The 20643-nt window shown below is 47.3% G+C and overlaps 1 protein-coding gene across 2 annotated transcripts in view; it reads left to right on the forward strand.

Moving 5' to 3' along the window:
* FBXO5 (F-box protein 5) overlaps positions 1-16880 on the forward strand; it is a 40614-nt gene extending 23734 nt beyond the window's left edge. Inside the window, exons 1-5 of one of the 2 annotated variants that reach the window (XM_069606772.1) lie at positions 8486-8632; positions 9752-10430; positions 10751-10841; positions 11718-11897; positions 16147-16880. In XM_069606772.1, the coding sequence (XP_069462873.1) occupies positions 8587-8632; positions 9752-10430; positions 10751-10841; positions 11718-11897; positions 16147-16398 (1248 nt within the window). In that variant the 5' untranslated portion in view covers positions 8486-8586 and the 3' untranslated portion in view covers positions 16399-16880. Of the gene's footprint in view, positions 1-8485; positions 8633-9751; positions 10431-10750; positions 10842-11717; positions 11898-16146 lie in introns of those variants that run through there. The other variant, XM_069606773.1, reaches the window with a different exon arrangement.
* The last annotated feature ends 3763 nt before the right edge of the window (positions 16881-20643 follow it).

The following is a 20643-nucleotide window of genomic DNA, read 5'->3' on the forward strand; positions in this document are numbered from 1 at the left end:
ACCGACAGTTGGGTGCTGGACGCCCTGGCCCGGGGCCACGCGCTCGAGTTTCAAAGAAGGTGCCCGCGCGTCCCCCCCGTGGCCAGGAAAGAACTTCACGTCCCTCAACTTCTCCTGGAGGTAAAGGCGATGCTCAGAAAGGGCGCCATCGAACTCGTCCCAAAGAGGCTTCGGGGCTCCGGAGTCTACTCGAGATACTTCCTCGTGAAGAAGAAGACGGGAGGATGGCGCCCCATCCTAGACCTGCGACGTCTGAACAAGTTCATCAAGGCGCAGAAGTTCCGGATGGTCACCCTCCAGCACGTCCTGGGTCAGCTGGAGGAAGGAGACTTCCTATCGTCGTTGGATTTGGAGGATGCCTACTTCCACATTCCCATCCTAAAGGGGCACCGAAAATTCCTCAGGTTCGTGGTCCAGGGGCGTCATTACCAGTTCAAAGCCCTTCCCTTCGGACTACGGTCGGCACCCAGGGTATTCACCAAGTGCCTCGCACCGGTGGCGGCGCAGCTGCGCCGCGAGGGGATTCACGTCTACCCCTACCTGGACGACTGGCTCATCCGCGCCAAGACGAGGGAGCTCGCCGTGGTCCACACGGCAAGGACCGTCCAACTCCTCACGGACCTGGGATTCTCCGTGAACTACGCCAAATCCCACCTGGTGCCCGCGCAAGTCGCACTGTTTCTGGGAGCGAGGCTCGACACAGTGTCCCTTCTGGCCTCCCCGTCGGAGGAGAGGACCAGGACCATCTTGGGCAAGGTGCAACGGATGTTGGTGGCCGACGCGGCCAAAGTGAGGTCCATCAAGTCCCTCCTCGGGATGATGTCTTCCTGCATCTACCTCATTCCCATGTGCAGGCTCCGGATGCGCCCGTTGCAAGAATTCCTGGATGCGCGCTGGATCCAGACGACGGGCAGCTTCGAGGAAAGGATCAAGCTCGACGAGAGTTTCCGACGAGCGATACGGTGGTGGGGCACCCGCGCGCATCTGACGGCGGGCATGGACTTCCAGACCCCAGCCCACCAGGAGACTGTGACCACGGATGCCTCCCTGGAAGGGTGGGGAGCGCACACCGAAAATCTGCACGCAAGGGGACTCTGGCTCCCGACGGAGAAGTCCCTGCATATCAACGTCCTGGAGCTCCGTGCAGTGTTTTGGGCCCTCAGGTCCTTCCTTCCGTCCCTCAAGGGCAAGGTGGTGAGGATCTTCACCGACAACACCACCACCATGTTTTACATCAGGAAACAGGGCGGAACCAGGTCCCCAGCGCTGTCCAAGGAGGCGCAGGACCTGTGGCATTGGGCCGTCGCCCAAGGGATTTTTCTGGTGCCGTTTCATCTGGCAGGGATAAAAAACACCATCGCCGACTCACTCAGCAGGGAGCTGCGCTCGTGCCACGAGTGGGAACTACGGCAGGATCTGGTGGATCGCCTCTTCCGACGGTGGGGCACACCCCAGATCGACCTGTTTGCGACGGCGACGAACACCAAGTGCCGGAGGTTCGCCAGCAGGTTTCCCCAGACGAGGAGCATGGGCGATGCTTTCTCGTTCCCCTGGGAGGGCCTGTTCCTCCACGCGTTCCCTCCCTTGCCTCTGCTAATCCGGCTCGTCAACCAGCTCAAGAGGTCACGGTGCAGGATGATCCTCGTCGCACCTGCGTGGCCGAGGCAGATATGGTTCCCGGACTTGCTGGACTTGTCAGCGTCCCCGCCGATCAAGCTGCCGGCGGACGCGGATCTACTCTCCAGGGAAGGAGGCGCCATCCTCCACCACGACCCGAAGTCGCTGAACTTGCAGGCCTGGCTCCTGCAGCGCTAGAGTTTGGAGGATACGATATACCGGCCGATTGCAGAGAGGTTCTTGCAAAGGCCAGGGCGTCCTCGACTCTTAAATGCTACGGACACAAATGGAAGAGGTTCTCTGTCTGGTGCCACGCACAGAAGATTAACCCTCTACGGATTACGGCTCCCCAAGTACTGCCGTACCTGCTGACGCTGGCCAAAGCTGGTCTGGCACACGCGTCCATCAAGATTCATCTTGCTGCGATCTCCCGATACACCAGAACCACGGGGCGGACGTCCTTGTGGTCTCATCGTCTGGTGAAAGAGTTCATGAAGGGACTGTTCAGATCGTTCCCGCCGGTGAAGGCTCCGGCCCCGGCGTGGGAGCTCAACGTGGTGCTGACCAAGCTCATGGGACCTCCGTTCGAGCCTCTGCACTCGGCCCCGTTGAAGTTTCTATCGTGGAAAACAGCTTTTCTTGTGGCCATCACCTCCGCACGACGAGTGGGAGAGATCCAGACCCTTTCCTGCAAGGCCCCGTACTTGACTTTCCACGACACGAGGGTAGTGCTCAGGACGCACCCCTCCTTCATGCCCAAGGTACCGTCGGACTTCCATCTCAACGAACCCTTGGTGTTGCCTGTGTTCTTCCCGTCGCCTTCGTCGCCGGCTGAGAGGACTTTGCACTCGCTGGATGTGGCTAGAGCGCTGAAGTTCTACGTGGACCGCACAAAGTGTTTTCGGAAGACGTCACAACTCTTTGTGATCTTTGGACCTGTCAATCAGGGGAAGGCTCTCTCGAAGGCTTCCATTTCCAGATGGCTCTCCGGCTGTATCATGTACTGTCATCGGTTGGCAAACCGACCGCTGCCTGGCCGTCCGAGAGCCCATTCCACCAGAGCGATCGCAGCTACCACGGCGTTCCTTTCTGGTGTGCCCCTGCTGGACATATGCAGGGCTGCTACGTGGAGGTCGACGCACACCTTCACGAAATTCTACTGCGTCGACCGGGATTCCAGGGAGGAGTCCAGGGTCGGCCAAGCAGTGCTGCGCAACCTGTTCGCCTGAGGTGAGCCTGGTGAGGAGGTAAGATGCTTAATGTTGAGTTTGATGTAATGCTTAATGTTGAGCCTTTGCCACCTCCCGTGGTTGTGCATGTGTGTACTGCTATGTATTCTTTATTCATGAGCATGTGAATCCATGCCAGACCCCATGCTGGAGAAGGAACAAGTTACTTACCTGTAACTGTTGTTCTCCAGCATGGGTCTGGCATGGATTCACATGCGAACCCTCCCGCCTACCCCTCTGCGGCTCTTCACTTGGTCATACTGCCACTTTACGTGCTTCCAAATCTGAAGATGGCTGCCAGAGGCGGTGCTTAGGTAGAGGGCAGTCATTGGCTGTGGTCAGTATGACGCAGAGACCAGTGATTGGTTATTACTACGAAAGACAGATCAGAAACGAAACTGATACTGGTTTTTTCTTTACCGAGGATTCCCAGCCTGACGACGGGGAATATTCATGAGCATGTGAATCCATGCCAGACCCATGCTGGAGAACAACAGTTACAGGTAAGTAACTTGTTCCTTTTTCCAGCCCTCCCTCTTTCCATGGTGCAAAACTACATGGGGAGTTACCAGGGGTGAACTCGGGATTATTCCAGATAGGCGTAAGGGGTCCCATGGAGCCACTGCAGCCCCAGTTCCGCGCTGCTGCCCTCCAGCTGCGGGTATTTGGTGTTGTCATTTTCGTTGCTGTGAGGGGACCCTGATTTACCTGATATTTCATGGATGGTAGGTGTGGGAGATCAGATGGGGGGGGGACTGGGCACCAGGCCTATTCAAGTTGCTTCCAAAGCGGCTGGCCCGTTGTTTGCACCCATGTGTATGCGTGTGACAGTTGTGCTGCATGTGCATATCGGCTGTCCCCATTCTGTAGCTGCTGCGGACCGAGAAGGGCAGGATCCCTCTCTCCTCAGCCCTGCCGTACCAAGGACTAAAAGAACCGACACCGGATCGAGGATCAGGAGCTCTGCTCCTTCTGCCTGACTCCCTCTCACCAGCCCAGGTGTAGCATCCTGAGCCCACCCGACTTATTATTTTATCCATTTGTCTATTTTGCCCTAAACTTCTCGCTGCTCACACAGAGCTGCGTGGAGCCTGCGGCGTGTGCATATAATTGCCACCACATTAATGCTAACAGGTTGCTAGGCAACCCGTTCCTTTGACCGTCTTCTGATTGGCCTCTGCGACCAGCATCTGTACCTTTGTTGTGTTAACAAAATGTACATACAGTGCAGTCGACACGTTCTCGAAAGTTTCAGAGTGAAGTAAAAGAACAAATTAAGACAAATGCAATACTTTAAATGTATTTTGCAGAAACATTGTGTAAGAGTGGTCACGTTGAAGCGGTACGTGTTCAAAAGTCTCTGACTAACAAAGTATGTTGTAAAAGTATCACAAAATAAGAATAGTACGAATAAGAGAATGAAAGCTGTAAACGAGCAACCGGAGGGGGGCCCATGAAGTGTGAGCAAAATGTTGATCTGGCAAAATAAAGCTGTAAATGAAACCCAATCAAGTACATTATAAAAAGAAGAACCAAAGAAGTATCAAGAAAGGCAAACCTTGAATCTAAGAACGTGAGAGACACTATAATTCGAGAAGGTGGTAGAAAGCTGCGTAAGGGCAACTGGTTGCGTGGCCTGTAACGAGTGGTCCATGTGGCCTGTTAACTGTGCCTAGCCCACGACGCCCCAACAAATACAGGAGAGTTGTGAAGCATCTTTGAAATATGATAAAGCTGAACATTGTTGTTTTTGAAATCAATGCTTGAAGCTCGGGTAAGGGAACTCCTGAGCTCCTTTGGAACATTGTCATTTTGGAAATCAATACTTGAAGCTTGGAGAGGGGAACCCTAAGCACCTTTTTGCACCTTTTGCTGGATCTGTATCCTGAACTTGCGAAAGGGGATAGAGACTGCTCCAGACTTTATGTTGAACACTATTTAAGTTAGAACATCCCTCCACTACATTTCAATATTAGATGTGAGGGCAAGCATAGGTGTTGAAACAGATGGATTTTTGAGTTGGGTTTACAGACTTAGACCTTTATTTACTTTCTTTAGGTAGGGTTATTCCCACCATAGCTATAGGGCAAGTTGGGCCTTACACACATCCTGATATTTTAATAAAGGTTTTCAAAACTGTTACATCTGTTGTCTGTGACATCTTTTGGCAATGTCTTGCTAAGTTAGTCATGGCTAACGTGGTTCTCTGCCCCTGCCACATGAAGTTCTTCTTCTGTTTTGCAGTGGGATCCTGGCATTTTCAGTTCTGAGTGCTCCAGTTCGGGTTGCGCTCAGCCCCCAGGGTGTTCACCAGGCTGGTGGCTCCCCTGGTGGCGCATCTGCACCTGAAGGGCATTCAGATGTTTCCTTACCTGGACGACTGGTTGGTCAAGGCGGCCCTTCGCCGGACAGTCCTGACTCATCTCCAGCTGGTCAGCCAGGCATTGCGGACTGGGGGTTTCTGGTGCACTGGCAGAAGTCTTATATGGAGACCTCTCAGGATCTGGTTTTCATTGGGGCTCAGATTTGCACCAGGGTGGGGAGAGTGTTTCTGACCCAGGAGAGGGTCCATTGCCTGCTGGTTGTTCTGGGCAGAGTTCTCAGGAGGAGTTGTCACGTCTCACCTGTTGCCATGTGCCCCTGAAGCATGAGCATCTTGCGTTTTTCTGGTTCCTTGGGCTTGTCTTCAACTGCGTCCTCTGGTGTCTTATCTACTCTCCCACTGGCTCCTGGTTTCTTGGGTTTACGAGGCTCTGATCCTGGTGTCGCCGGCTCTGAGGGCCTCCTTTCTTTGGTGGTTGTGGGTTCCGAATCTCTGGGCAGAGGTGTCCCTGGTCCGTCCTCTGATCACTCTTACAACAGACGCCAGCGGAAGAGGTTGGGGGGCCATGTTGGGCATCCTCTCGGCCCAGCGGTTGTGGGCTCCGCAGGAGGGCCTTTGCTCGTCCAATTGGAGAGAGTTGTGTGCCATTCTTCGGGCCCTGTGGTACTTCAGGGTGTTTCTGGAAGGCTGGGCAGTTTTGGTCTGGACGGACAATACCATGGCATTGACATATGTCAACCGCCAGGGAGGGTCCGGCTGCTCCTTGAATGCTCTGGCAGCTCAAATAGGTTTTTGGGGGGAGTCGCATCTGTTGTCCTCTCATGTCAGGGGGTGGACAATGTCCGAGCGGATCTACTCAACCGCCGGTTCCTCCCCTCTGCTGAACTGGTTCTGTCAAACAGCGTTTTTGCAGAGAACTGTGTCAGGTTCGGGATCCCTGTTCTGGATCTCTTTGCCTCTCCGGCTTCTGCAAACGTTGCTCTCTTCTACTCCAGGTTTCCAGCCGATGGGGCTTTGGGGGTTGATGCCCTCACTGTGCAGTGGCCTTGGGGTCTCCTTTATGCATTCCTTCCTCTGCCGTTTCTTCCCCAGGTGGTTCAGCGCATCAGGGACAACGGGTCGACTGTGTTGTTGGTTGCTCTGTTCTGGCCTACCAGAGCTGGTTTCCTTCGCTGTTGGAACTTGAGTCCCGGAAACCTTGGTTGATTCCGAAGTGGACTTGTCCCCTGCAGGCAGGTCTGGGGTCTGACTGATTCAATGGGCAGTATGCCTTTTGCTTTGCACGGACTCGGTTGATGTTCCAGGGGAATTTCGGGTCCTGTGATCGAGTCTATCATTAATGCTCGTAGACCTTCTACTCTGAAGGCGTATGGCAGGCACTGGGGCCACTTCCGGATTGGTGTGAGCGGTCTGGCACTCCTCCCCTCCCCCACCCCACCCCACTACGTTCTGGTCTGCCTGCTATTCTCCAGTTCCTCCAGGAGGGTTTTGACAAGAGCCTGGCGATCTCCACACTTCGCTCCCAATGGGCCTCCATTAAATTAATCTTGGGGAACTCTGATGGCCATCTGGATGGGGAGGGGTTGTTAGGGAAGTTGTTTCGGGGTCTCTCTTCTTCCCTTCCTTGTACTTATAAAGGTCTCCCACCCCCCCTTGTAATCTTCCTCTTGTCTTGCGCTTCCTTCAGGGGCCACCATTTGAGGCCCTTTCTGAAATTGACATCAAGCACCTTACACTGAAGGCTGCTTTCCTTGTCGCTATCATGTCAGCCGTAGGCTGGGAGATTGGGGCTCTATTGTATTATCCCCCTTTCATAAGGGTTCTAACGGACTCTGTGGTTGCCTAAAGGATCTGGTTCTACCTGCATTTTTTCAGGATCCACAAACGCCGGAAGAGGTGACTTGGCATGCCATTGGTGTGCGGCAGGCAGTTCTGGAGTATTTAGCTTGGAATGCCCTCTTTCGGCAGTCTGGTAGTCTCCTGGTTAATTGTGGCCCTGCTGGTGCGGGACGGAAGGTCTCAGTGGTTTCCATTAAGTGTTGGATCTGTGTTGTTTCCATGGCATATGTGGCTTCTGGCCTGCCTGTGCCTGCCCACGTTCAGGGTCGCTCTACCAGGGGTTTGGCTGCTTCCTGGGCCATAGCTCTCAACCATTTGTGTCACAAAGGCGGCTGTAATCGCCCGATTTTGTTTTTGGCGGGTGAGAAGCCCATTGGAATGAATGGGCTTGCAGGAGGCTTGGTGCATACATGCCAACCCTCACGATTTAGGCGGGAGGCACCTGATTTTTTCATTAAAAACAGTGCTATTTTTTACTGTCTCCCGCCTAAAATAACAATATCCCCAATGCATTCCTATGGAGAAAATGCGTTCTCCTGATTCCGGTGCTGAAATCTCCCTCTTCAGGGCTTTGGAATTTTGGCATGTCTGTTGGCGGGTGAGTCAACCTTTCACAAGGCGGGTGACACCCGCCAAAAGCGTGTGAGTTGAGAGCTATGTCCTGGGCAGATGCGAGGGTGGTTTTGTCTACAGGAGATTTGTAGGGCAGCCACCTGAGCGGATCAGAACACTTTCATCAACCACTATCTGTTGTATGTCTCCCACTCTGGGGATGGTTCTTTTGGGGTTTTGTCTGTTGGGATGTGAATTCGGAGTTATTAAAGGTGTGTGTTTTTGTTCTGCACTTTCTGGCTGTTTCTCATTGTGACATCTTCCCGTGACTGCTATGGTATGTCTCTTGAGGTAAGTACTGGGACGAGGAAGAGTGGACATGGAGGTAATGTTCTGATTACTTACCGGTAATCTGCATTACTGGAGTCCTACTCTTCCTCGTCACAGTACACGCGATAAGTAATCCGAGCATTACCAATATATACAATCACAGCATATCAATATTTGTTTAATAGTTTGTTTTTTTTGCCATAAGGGTAGTGTTCTATATTAATGCATCGTGAGTCACAGGATAGAAATGCCTTTGTAAATGTCCGCCTAGCTTTGATGGCATGTGAATAACAAACAACTGTAGACTGGACAGACCGATTCTTTTCTAACATGGCAGATAGGATGGTGGACGGTGTTCAACATTTAGCCACCGTTCTTTTATTTCTTTTCCCGTTTTACTCTGCGTGTTTCTAGTCATGCGCAGCAAGCAATGGGAGCGAGCAGAAGAAAGACCGTGCTTTGATTGGCTACCGCCACAGTCTCAGATTCTCTTTCTTTTTAACTGGCTGATTCATCCCTTTCACCCCTCCCGCCCTCACCTCATTGGCTGAAAGGATTTCAGACACGAAATTCAAAGTGTTTTAAAGAGTTCTCAGCTGGCGCTTTTTACTGCTTCAGCCCCAGTCCAGACAACTGTGCAGTGTCAGAGTTCCGCGCAATCCCAACTGACCGTTCCCCCTCAGGTTTCAGAACCGTATGAGAGCAGCGCAGCAAGTCGCGAAAGGGGGTCAGCACGCGAAAGGTAAGTGGGTGACACCGGAGGGTTGTTATACCCGCGCTTTGTATATATTAGGGCAGAAATCATTATTGGTTCTTTCCAGAGACACAGCTCTTGTGCAGTGTAACAACTGAATATTTGTTACGAGTGGCCATCCCGCGCCCTATCCCCGGAGTTGACTTTGCCCTCCGTGTCCTAGGCGCCAAGAACACGAAGAGGGCACGGGCAGATTTGTCAAGCTGCAGTCTCTAAAAGCACCGAAGCGGGAAACGGCCGCAGTAGGCTTTTAGCGCAAGAATTATACGGCGACTGTGTCAGGGGTAGAAGGTTAATCTGTGTGAGTTTTTTTGGGTGTCTGTATGTGGTCTCGTGTTTTCTATCTGTAAGGGTCTGGCGGGGTAGTTTCCGTGCCGCCCTTCCCCCGCACACAATTCTCTACTTGAGTGCTTGCCCCGAGTGCCACATGGAGTTGGGGGAGGTGTAGCGTAATCATTAATGCAATTTGCTCTTGCTTATCGGACTGGGGTCGCTTTTTTTTGGAGGGAAGATAGTTTCCCCCACTTTTTTAAAAATGCAAAATATCTAGGTGTAATGTATCCCACCCCACTCTCTCGTGGTGATAAACACTCCCCACTTGTCCCCAAGCTCAAATCCTAAGGTTGAGCGCAGTCTACAGCACCCATGTTTTTGCCACGGGTGGATGACGGACCCGCCATTTGGTGCGTTCGTAGTATAGTTATGGGCCAGCAAAGTTGTGTTTTTCACTAATCTTCGCAACATTTAGATGTCGCCATGACGTTTTTTGCTCAGAATATTTATTATATATTCTTGGTGGTAATGGACGGACACCCTGTTATACCCTCAGTTCCTGCAGTTTGTGTCGAACATTGCAAGAGCCCCCCCAACATTAATTGCCTGTCATTTTCTATACATGACTCGGTGCAATCTTAAATGACCGACGAAATGTGCTGCCTAGTACAGCGTATGGGTGGATATTTAAAAACATTCCAGGAAAACATATATTTTAAAGGTAGACATACATTGTGTGTGTACTGGTCACCTGCCACTAGCCCCATATCCAACTAATGTACATGCACTTTTTGTTTCGTGACTTCTGATTCTTTGACATGTCTTTATTTGCAGGTCACGGGAAGGCTTCCAGCTTTAAAATGAAGTGCCACTTAAGCAATGTGGCCACCAGGCAGTCTCCAAAAAAGCAAGAGCCACCCGCGGACACAAAGCTAGAAGATTTCTGCACACAGGATTATGAAGATGCGCTGTATGCTAGCTCTATGAAAGATCACCGAACCTCATGTACTGACTTGAGCACTTTGTGTGGAAGAGATTGTCAACCAAAACAGGACAAAGAAAATAAAAATCTGACCCCTCTTCGTGATGACAATGTGCGTACATCTCTGGACTTGGAACATAGTGAAATTCAGGATGAAAGTGGATATAGTTCAATGGTGAACAGTAATTTAACGGACACACTGGACAGTGGCCTTTTCACTGATGTGTCTTTAGGTGATACGCCAATTCGTTTACAAAGTCAAACCCCACCACCATTCTCAAAATACAATCTACCTATTGTCTGTTTTGAGGAAGTCGTGTGCTCCACTTTAAAAAAGACTTCTAGGAGAAATCCGAAATTGGACTGGGATGTTGTGGAAATGGTTTCAAAGAAAGGCTTTGGACTTCAAAACGTCATTGGGCGCAAAATGGGGTTGGACCGAATGGACATTTTGGGCGAACTTTTCCTGAGGGATTTTAGACACGTTGTGGCACAAATATTAGTCCATCTTAGTGAAATGGACTTAATAAAGTAAGTTTCTTGTCTGTAGCCCAACTCACTGCGACAAAGTATAAACATGGTTGTTTAGAAGGGGAGCCATCCTGTTAATTCCTTTAAAACAAAGGGCATGCTTCCCAAAAGTCTTCGTTTTTGTTCACTGTTCATGTAACGCAGAACCACATTTTTGGATGGTGGTCTTATTTATGTCATATATGTAATTTCATAGACTCCTTGCCATTTACTTCTATTTAAGGACCTTGCTCATTGCCAGCATGGCAGTTTTAAATTTCACCCAGTGCTGCACTGTCGTACCAGGGACTAAAGTGTTTCTTCCCCTTCTCTCCTTTTAGTGTTGCTGGAGTAAGTAGAAGATGGAACGACCTCTTGACGGCTGATAAACGGGCTTTTCCGTTATATATTTCGTCTTTAGAAGCATTTGTTGTAAGTACGATCTCGCTTTTGTGAGCCTTTTGGTGGTTATTTTGTGTGGCTTTCCGATTATCAATGACACTAGCATTAAACCTTGGTAAGATTGGAAAATATTTTCTTGTTGCAAACGTAGCTGCTGCCGGGGGTGGGGTGGGGGTTAAGTTGGTGACCAGGGTTGACGTTTGGCGAGGTGATGCACTACAAAATATATCCTGCATCCTAATAGGAAGCATCTGGGGTAGTCATTTGTCGAGGCATCCTTGGCTGGTGGGGGGCAGAGCATACAGCCATATTGGGGGCTGATGACCAGAGGGGCCATAATAGGCCTGCCTAATCATTTTACGGCTTTGCTGTGCCCCCTCTCGTTTTGGCTTATTGGGGATGCAAACCTATGTTACATGAGATGCTACATTATATGTGCAGGTACTCTGAGACTGGGACTATAAAGAACCTGTTGAATTGGGGGGGGGGGGGGGGGGGCGCTGAGGAGAATTTGATTTTGATGCACTGTCACAGATTTCCAGAAGGGTGTTCTAGGTTCCCAATATTCTGTCGTTTGTACCACCCCATCATTTCTTTCATGTTGGGCAATTGTAAAAATACTTGTGGACATTTATATTAAGATAATACATTGATCTGCACTTCAGTTTTCTTATGATGTTTTTAGTGTGCTAACCGACGTAATGTTAGTTTGGTGTAAAAATCAACTTTGTGTAATTCCCGATCCGCAGCTGGCTGTTTTTGTGTGGGGAGGGGGTTGTTGCTTGGATCTGCAGGGGTGATATTCATTTACTATATATTAGATACTGAGCAGTGTGCCAAATGCTGAGCCACAGTGTAGTAGTGTGATAACATTTTTCATTTTTTAATATTGCTTCCTCACAATAGGCGAATACAGCAAAATTGTCAGAAGATGTTGCTTCAAGGACCTATTCTCTTCGCCGTGCTGCACTAACATCCGTTCAGAAAGCAGCAAGTCCAAATTGCAAACCCTCTAAAAAGTCACATCGGCAAAAACAGGCCAGCTATGGAAGTATTCAGCAAAGCCGGCATGCAGAATTTGCTGAGGTACATTGGACTTTTTCCTCACCCAAAAGTATTTGCCGGATCACAAATTGTATTTTGGTACTTCAGTGGTTTCTACAAAGGGCTAGTTTAGTGTGGTGCAAGAACTTTTCTGTATCCCAGTGGACCATCTCATAACTTTCTCTTGGTTTTACACAATTTGTTTTCACTCAAATTTTTTCGTCCAGGCCTGTACATTTGCACCAGCCACAATTCACTGTTGGCGAGTAAGAGATGGTGGTGTGCGTGTGGCAAGTGGCTTTTCGTCTGGCTGTACCCTTTTTACCTGTGGTCAAGTCAGTCCTTTAAAACTGCAATCTCTGTGCTTCTCTTAGATTGTAAATGTTGTGCACGTTTGATTGGTTTCCTAACGTAATACTTTCACTAATTTAAAATTGTCCTAGCTCCAATGATGTAAGTCCATTGAGATCTATGTATCACTTGCTGCCTGTTGCCTTGCACCCAAGGCAACTAATGATAATGTTTTTTATTTTAGAATGATAAGTATAAACACAAAAGTCGAGACTGTTTAGTTGGAAACATGAAAATTAATGCACATCTAGAAAGTCTTTTTTTCGAAGTTGGATCTAATCGATGCAAAAGTATAAAGTCCTTTGTTGTCATTAAGTCTGTGGTAGAAGCCAATCAATGCAAAATTATAATGTTCTTGTCACTAAGTCTGTGGTAGAATCCAAATGATGCTAAAATAAAATGTTCTTAGTTATTTTCACTAAGTCTAGATATTAGAATCAAGGGTCAAAAGATGCAAATTGGCTGTGGCCTGAGTTGTTGTTGCTGGATCCGTAGTTTCACTGGGTCTTAGCGAATACAGTTGACTCTTGGGTTAGTGATTCCTTAAAACAGCAGTCCTGTGGTGGGCTCAACTTAAAGGTTTAGTGAAGAAGCAATTCCTCAACACGTGTTTCCCTGCCGCAAGGTCGGCGGTTCTTCAGGGGGAGTATAAGGTATGTTGAAACAAAGGTTGGATAATTGTGAGGTCAATACTGTAAAAGATGTTGGTTCAGCTCGGTCAATGAAGCATGTGATGGTTACAAATGGTCTAATCGCTTTAAATTGAAAAGGTCATTCTCGTTCTCTAACCCAGGAGTTAACTGTATTCGCTAAGACCCATTTAATCTAACTAAGGTCATTACCCCAATAAGGATCCACTCCAACCAAAGGACTTCTTGCCCCAGTGACAACAACTGAGGTCACAACCTCCTAATACTATTGGAAACCTTGTTCTTACAAACCAAGAATCAGGATCTAGCAACAAAAAACTCAGGCCACCCACAGACCATCAAAAATCAGGACCCAGCAACAACTGGGGCCACAGCCAATTTGCATCTTTTGACCCTTTGATTCTAATATCTAGACTTAGTGAAAACAACTAAGAACATTTTATTTTCGCATTGATTGGTTTCTACCACAGACTTAATAACAACTAAGGACTTTATACTTTTGCATCGATTAGATCCAACTTAGACAAAAAGACTCGTTTTCTATATGTGCATTAATTTTCATGTTTTCAACTAAAGTCTCTCGACTTATTTGTGTTTATACTTCTAATTCTAAAATGAAAAACCGTCTAATTTTGGAAACCTATTGCTTGTGCGAATATCTTATTTTTGAGAAGCGCGACAGGGGGGGCCTTTTCCCTTCAGTTTGTCCAAGCTCAGGTCAGCTTGTGTGGCATCCCTCGATTGCAGCATCTCTACCTCTATTATATACTTCCCTAATACTTTCCACCTGGAGCGCCAACACTGTTTCTAAGGCTTATTCCCCCCTCTTTTTTCACTAACTAGTGATAATGTGTTCTCTATCTTTTTGCGTGGCCATGCTTTGCACTGTTACCTATGATGTAAGGTGATCATGTTGATGCAAAATAAGGTGTTTGAAGCACAACTACATTTTTATGTTCAATCTAACTACGAGTCCCTTGCCATAGTCTCACAGGAAAATAGACTGCAGATCCATGAAGTCCTACATATAAAGGACTATGCATATATAGGACTCAATAACACGCTTGTGGTATTGGTTAAAATGACCAAGTGTCAATTGCCATGAAACTGGAATTTGACTTTAATGGTATTTTTAAAAGCAGTCAGCAGCATGTTGCTCGGGAAGGGGGGGGTGGTGTGAATGGTTACTCCTCCCTTATTTGACAACACTGTTAACTTGTACTACTGTTTACCACTTTCTAAGGCCACTGCTGAAGCGAGAGAACAGATCATACTAAAAAATGCAGAACGGTTCCAAAAATCATCAGTGACTGGGGTTAGTATGTGGTAACTTGCATGAAAGAATATATAATACACAACGCAGAATGGACTAGTAGTCTGTACTACAGCATTGCTGTACTAAGGCTTTGTTTGCAACTCCCATCAATTTGATTTTAAAGGTGCAGATTCATTCACTACTATTCTGTGTTTTTTCATCTGTGGGAAACCTCATAACTCCAGTAATGGTGGGTTTTGTTGAGGTTGATTTTTGGCCCTCCACTCGTGATACACTTGAAACTACTTGCTCGCGTAGTTGGTTTATAGGTCCATCATCAGGACATACAAATGATTGAAAGCCAGAATCAGTCTGTGCAGAACCCATAGATCGCTCTTCCTATATTGCAATGACACAATACGTAGATTTAAAATAACAATACACCACACTCCAGAAGACTTCTATTCACTTGCAACGCAGTTACGCCTTCAATAAGTGAAACAATGTGCTACCTTAGAGATTAAAGCAGGTATTGAAGGGATCATTGAAACATAAAGCCAGCAGAACCACTTGCTCTGGCACAGTTTATTCGGGAGAGTTCAATTATTTCTCCTAAAAAGACAATAAGAGCACCGGTCTCTTTTGAAGTGCTATGCATCTCTCAACTTTTTAGTTTATCAATTATATGAAAATGTATACTGACCTGCTCCAACTGGCAGATCGTGCAAAAAAGGAACCCTGCTTCCTGTGTGTGGATAAGTCGCACTATCTGTAGTGAAACAACCGTGTGATACTAATATAAGAAAAACATTTTTTCTTTGCCCCCTACTTACATTTACGCTATATATGAGGAAACTACATGATGTTGCCTGTCATTTTGCTCATATATACCCATCATATAAAAAAAAATAGGGGAGGGGATTTTGGGACAACCCCAGGCGCTGTATTTGCCTGCACCCACCCACATGTGATGCTGGACCCAGTGTTTCGCTGGCGCTCGTGTCCATTCTAGTGCACAGCTCTTATGTTGGAAACGTTTGACAGCACTAGTAATAACATCGCCACAGACCTCTTTCGAGCTGGTGTGCTCAAGATGGCTGCCATTGTAGATCCCAAGCCTTTTGATCTTGAGGCATGACTCTCTCATGTGGACATAGAAGCGGTAGCACATTATTTCACTTGTTGAAGGGTAACTTATCAGTGAATAGAAGGCTTCTGGAGAGGCATGTTTTTTAAATTAGGTATTGTCAATGCATTATAGCAAGTGTGATCTATGGTGTTCTCCAGACTGATCCTGCTTTCATTCATGTGTGTGTCCTGATGGCCGCATAAACCAACTATGTGGGCATGTGAGTTTAAGTGTTGTGCGAGTAGAGGGCCGAAACACGCCATTACTGGAGTTTTGATGTTTCCCACAGATGACAATGCGCAGAATGGTAGTGAATGCATCAGATCTGTAAAATCAAATTGATGTTCACTTGCAAACGAAACCTTAGTACAGCATGGCTGTACTACACATTACTAGTTGTGTTTGTGTATGCAAGTTAGCACATACTAACCCCCCAGAGTCCCTGTTTTTGGGACCTTTCTGTTCTCTTCAGCTGTGTGCTTTTTTGGAAAGTAGTAGTGGAAGTGAACGTTGTGGACAAATTAGTGTATCGAATAGTAAGGGAGGGGTAACCAGTTTCCCATAGGTAAGCTTTTCTGCTTCATCCTCAATTGAAACTGGTCCCTCACAAACAACAAATGGGGGTAGTACCCAAGAAGACGGACTGTACACGTTTCTTAAACATATAATCTAGTATACCCATTTGAAATGTGTCCTAATTAGAGTGTACTTTATGGTAATATGATGATTCCTTCATAGCATATAGAATGTACATTCTAGAACAGATACCACTCCGTGCATCTATTTCTTAGATCGTCTGTTTGCATTGATTGCACTCTTGTGTTCCATCATTCCTGAGACAGAATGGTAACTTTGTAATTTGAATATGAAAGGCTAACAATACTTTTTTTGGTTTACTTTTGACAGGCAGTGAAAACCCTTAAAAATGACGAGAGCCTTAAAGTTTGTCTCCACTGTCGATCTCCTGCAAAGTTTGATTCCTATACACACAGGGCGACATGCAGTCGACAAAGCTGTGGATTTGATTTTTGTACACAGTGCCTCTGTGACTATCACTTCTCAAAAGACTGTGCAAGCAGCAAATCTCCAATGTCTGGGATCCGGCTGGGGCCACTACCAGGAAGCAAACAAAGTAAACAGAATCTACGAAGGCTGTGATGCACGACTGCCAGAAACTACAGCTTTTATAACCACCATGGCCTTGGACTATTAACTTTCCATTACAGATATTTATTTTTTTAGAGACCTACATGAAATGAACCAAGCTTTTACAGTTACTAAATTGGCAATCCCCTTCTACCTCACCTTTTTACAGCCTTCATGAATGTTGGCTGTATTTTTTTTGTAAATTACAAAAGTACTGTTCATGTTATATTTTTTAACTATCCATTTTAGAATCCAGTTGTTCGGGCAGCTGTAACTTGCAAGAAATAGTGTATTCCACTTGCTGATTTATCGCGATCCCAAAAAACGAATGCGAAACATGCTGTGAAATTTCCAGATTTTTCCTGGAATATATTGGTGTTTGTAAATATTTCTGAATGTGTGCAATTCAGTTTTATGAATTAAAACACATGTTTGTCTTCTGTTTTTGCAATATGTTCGTTTGCACCATAACAAATAAATTATTGTAAAACATTGTGAGTCGCAAGGTGGATCCTATACCCCTTTCAGAAAGTATCTTTTGACATACTTTGCCCCTGGCACTGTAGTTTGTTTCTTCAGCAACAAAAGCCAAAACGAGCAGGTTCGAAAAGCAGCTTCTGGATATTGCACTTCTCTCCCAGTGAGTAGAGGCTAGCACATAGTATGCTGAGAGTTTAACTGCCACTTATCCATGGCCTTTAACTTACTTCTTGCCCACGGTCTGCTTTTATGGTACGGGCAGTCTCGTTTGTGTGATTTCCTGCTAATCTGGTGGATGTAAAGGAGGGGTGAGTAGGTTAGGTTTGTGAGAGACGGGAATGCTATATAGTGTGCTGATGCGTGCAGTTTGGAAACACATGTTTACTGTGAGACTGCTTGTATTGTCAAAAGTCATAGTTAATTCAATCTGAGTTGTTCAAGCCTATGCATCATGAAGTAATCTACAATTGGAATATTCAAGTGTGGGGTTGGGGTATGTCTCTGGGTCCCCTAACAAGTCATCAAAGGCCCTGCTGTAGCCCTTCCCTTGCAGGGTATGATTTTTGTCCTAGGTACATTTTTGGTTTTTTCGCAGCAGCATGCTAACCATAGTCTAGCCTGGACATCTAGTGGCCATCCCAGCCAGGTGTCTTCTATAAATAAATCTTTAGTGTAGAAACGTTTCTACACGTGTTAATATGCTTTATGTTGGAGCCTACAAAACTGATCTAAAGACGGACTATCTCACAATATGTTCGGTATGCAAGAATTAAAAAATACGAGACCCGTACTTCATAAAATAAGTCATGTATGTTTTCAACACATTTTCTCTTGATGAACTTCACGTATTCGCCCTGTGTATGCGGTAATTGTCCTTAATATATCACTGATTCTTTGATCGTTTTTAGTCTCAATTCCATCACCTAGGATATTATGGGATTGGGAATAAATTGCAAATATGGGTCTTCATTGGTTGGATCTGGATCAGGGTCTTTTTGCGGTATACACTCATTTCGCCGACCTATTTTTGGTCGTGGTACTTTTCACTGCCGGATTTTGCATCGCCAGAAATCCCGTTTTTTTTATTTTGGGGGTGTTTTGTTGGGATATTATTATAATAGTAAGGGGGGCGTCTGAGAGGAGGGGAACCAAAAAAAACAGGGTTTCTGGCGATGTAAAATCCGGCGATAGTACCACGACCAAAAATAGGTCGGCGAAATCACGTAGAACCCTTTTTCCTGATGTACACTATCTGGTGCAATGGAGAACACCGTGCATCCTCTTTCCCAGTTGGTCTGGACAAAAAGGGGCAATGGCCATCAACCCATAACAGACCATCGTGGCAAATTTACTGCCAATCAGCAGAAAATTAAATCTAAACTGGAGTGATCTATGTTGTGGTTAAGTCTGTTTTGCACAAGGCAACCAAAGCTGAGTGACTTGTTGCTTGATTAAGCACAGCTTTCCCTTTGATTAACTCACAGGGAGGCTTTAATCTCTAGGTTTTTTGTGCCAACCTGACACCAATAAAGCACAAGCGGCCTGATTTGTAACTATGCATGAAGTGTTATAAACCGGTTTCCTGTCTTCCCACTTTATGAGCAGAAAAGAGTGACCAGGTACATGCCATCCGGCCCGTATAAAAACCTTCAACAGTCTAATTTCTTCATTGCATCATATTGGCTTTCTGTGATCGTATTGATGGATCAGGCTTCTCCGTATGGTCTGTTGACTTTCTGATTAAGTCACTATGTCGGTCTTGTCAAGAACAGTCCAAAGACTCTTCACTAGCAATGGCACGTACAGAAAGAATTAGGAGAAATTGCAACATGTCATGGATCTTTTCACGTTGCTGATCATTACAGGCTGTCGGTGAAAGGCAGCAGTCTGCCTTCTATACTCTTGGCTATTACCAACACTTGATCCAAGATGTGAATCTCTTGGATCAAGTGTTGGTAATAGCCAAGAGTATAGAAGGCAGACTGCTGCCTTTCACCGACAGCCTGTAATGATCAGCAACATTTTGCTTTTCTTTGTTGGTCAACCTAATCCTTCATGCCATCTTTGCACACAGCATTGCTTTCTTGAAGATAGCGTGTCGTCTATCTGTCCAGCATCAGGGACTTGTGTGTCACTTTGCTGAACATTAACTCGTGGGGGGGGGGGGGGCATTTGCCTGTCGTGTTCTGAAAATCTCTCAGCAATTGCAACAACCAAGGAATACTTTAGTAATGTGAACAATTGGCGCTAATGACCACCTAATGGAAGGTCATTGCCTGTGTCTTCACTGTCTTGTGAAGCATTTTGCCTAGCATAGCCCTGGTTTACCCCACCCGCCAGGGCCTAGGTGAACACAGTAATTAAAAATATCCCAGGCTAGAGCTGCACCACCTCAACACAGTCCAGCTGCTCTGGGGAGGCGCCGAGAAACCTCCAAATAAAATGGTGTTCATTCAGGCAATCAGCTGCAATACTGATATTTCAATAAGGTGCAATACACTGGAAGGGGGGGGGGGGGGGTTTGGTGCCCTGTTAAGCACCTCCAAATGCACCTATGTTCCGCTTTGGGTTTAATTATGCCATAATATGGGCATGGATGCCCATTGCATAAACCCCTCTGCGTGTTAACAGTTGGCAGGTTTTCCAGCTCTCCCTCGGAGCATCCCTTTGTGAAGATCCCACACCCCTCTCGAACCACTCTGATAACCATCAGTTAAATGAGCTGGGTGGCCAGTTGCAGACTGCCCCAGAAAATGCAGTCCCTCCTTATCAGTCTGTAAAAGTCATAAAATGAAACATTCAATAATTACTTTTTCCTAGCTGTGGCCTGCTTGCTGTGGTGCACCAACCACCACAAATTAAGCCCCCCCGCTCTGCCATGGGCATATTTGGTGTGGACCTCAATGGGGCTTTGGAAACCCCTGCTTTCCCCAGATGGCTATGGAGTTCCTATTTTATAGGGCTTTGGCAGCCCCCCCCCCCCCATAAACCCCTCCCGAGAAGTGCAGGGGTTATAGTGTCCCCCGTGGTGGTGATTTCTCCTTTGTCACTACATAGTCCCAGAGCTTGGAGATGACTTTATTCCATATAGAACTTTGGGAGCCCTGATATATCTATCCGCTTTGAATAGCTGAAATCCGGCAGGGAAGTTCGAGTTGGGCCCTGCCCACTGGGGCGGGACCTTCCCCCGTCACTGGCAGCCCACACTGTTCCGGGTGCACCAGATGTGCAGTGGTGCCCCACGTAAGTATTTTCCCTGCCTGGCCCTAGGGAGAGTGGGTGGTCCACAGGCCGTCCGGCGGCCCTGCGCAAGCCACCAGTGCCGTCTAGGTTCTATCTGCTTCATCACCTACCCCGTGTGCCCCTGGGCAGGTGGACTTGTGCCACAAGCTCGCAGACTCCTTCATCTGAGCCACCATGGGCCTGGGACTTCTCCCAGGCTGGGACGTGTACTTCACGTGGGAATTTTCGGTCTTTTGGCCCACGGACAGGTCATTGCCTCCCAGGCCATATTATCGCTCGGGGTTCGCCCTGCACATCCGGCCCCAGACTTGGGCGTTTATCTTCACCCAGGCTGCTCTGCACATCCGGCCTGGGGCTTGAATTCACGCCGGGCTGCAGCTAGCAGACGGATCCCAGCTTGCCTCCTTCAGCTTGGGGGGCTGCTGGAAGCTGCAACCCCATTCTTCCGGAGCACGGCTCTTTTCTGTCTGGTGGTATGCCCCTTTTTCTACTGAACTTCAGTATCTGTCTTTACTCTTGAGCGCCTCCTTCCAT

The sequence above is a fragment of the Ambystoma mexicanum genome, chromosome 4p, assembly GCF_040938575.1.
Source record: "Ambystoma mexicanum isolate Mex_15411 chromosome 4p, UKY_AmexF1_1, whole genome shotgun sequence".
Classification (NCBI taxonomy): Eukaryota; Metazoa; Chordata; class Amphibia; order Caudata; family Ambystomatidae; genus Ambystoma; species Ambystoma mexicanum.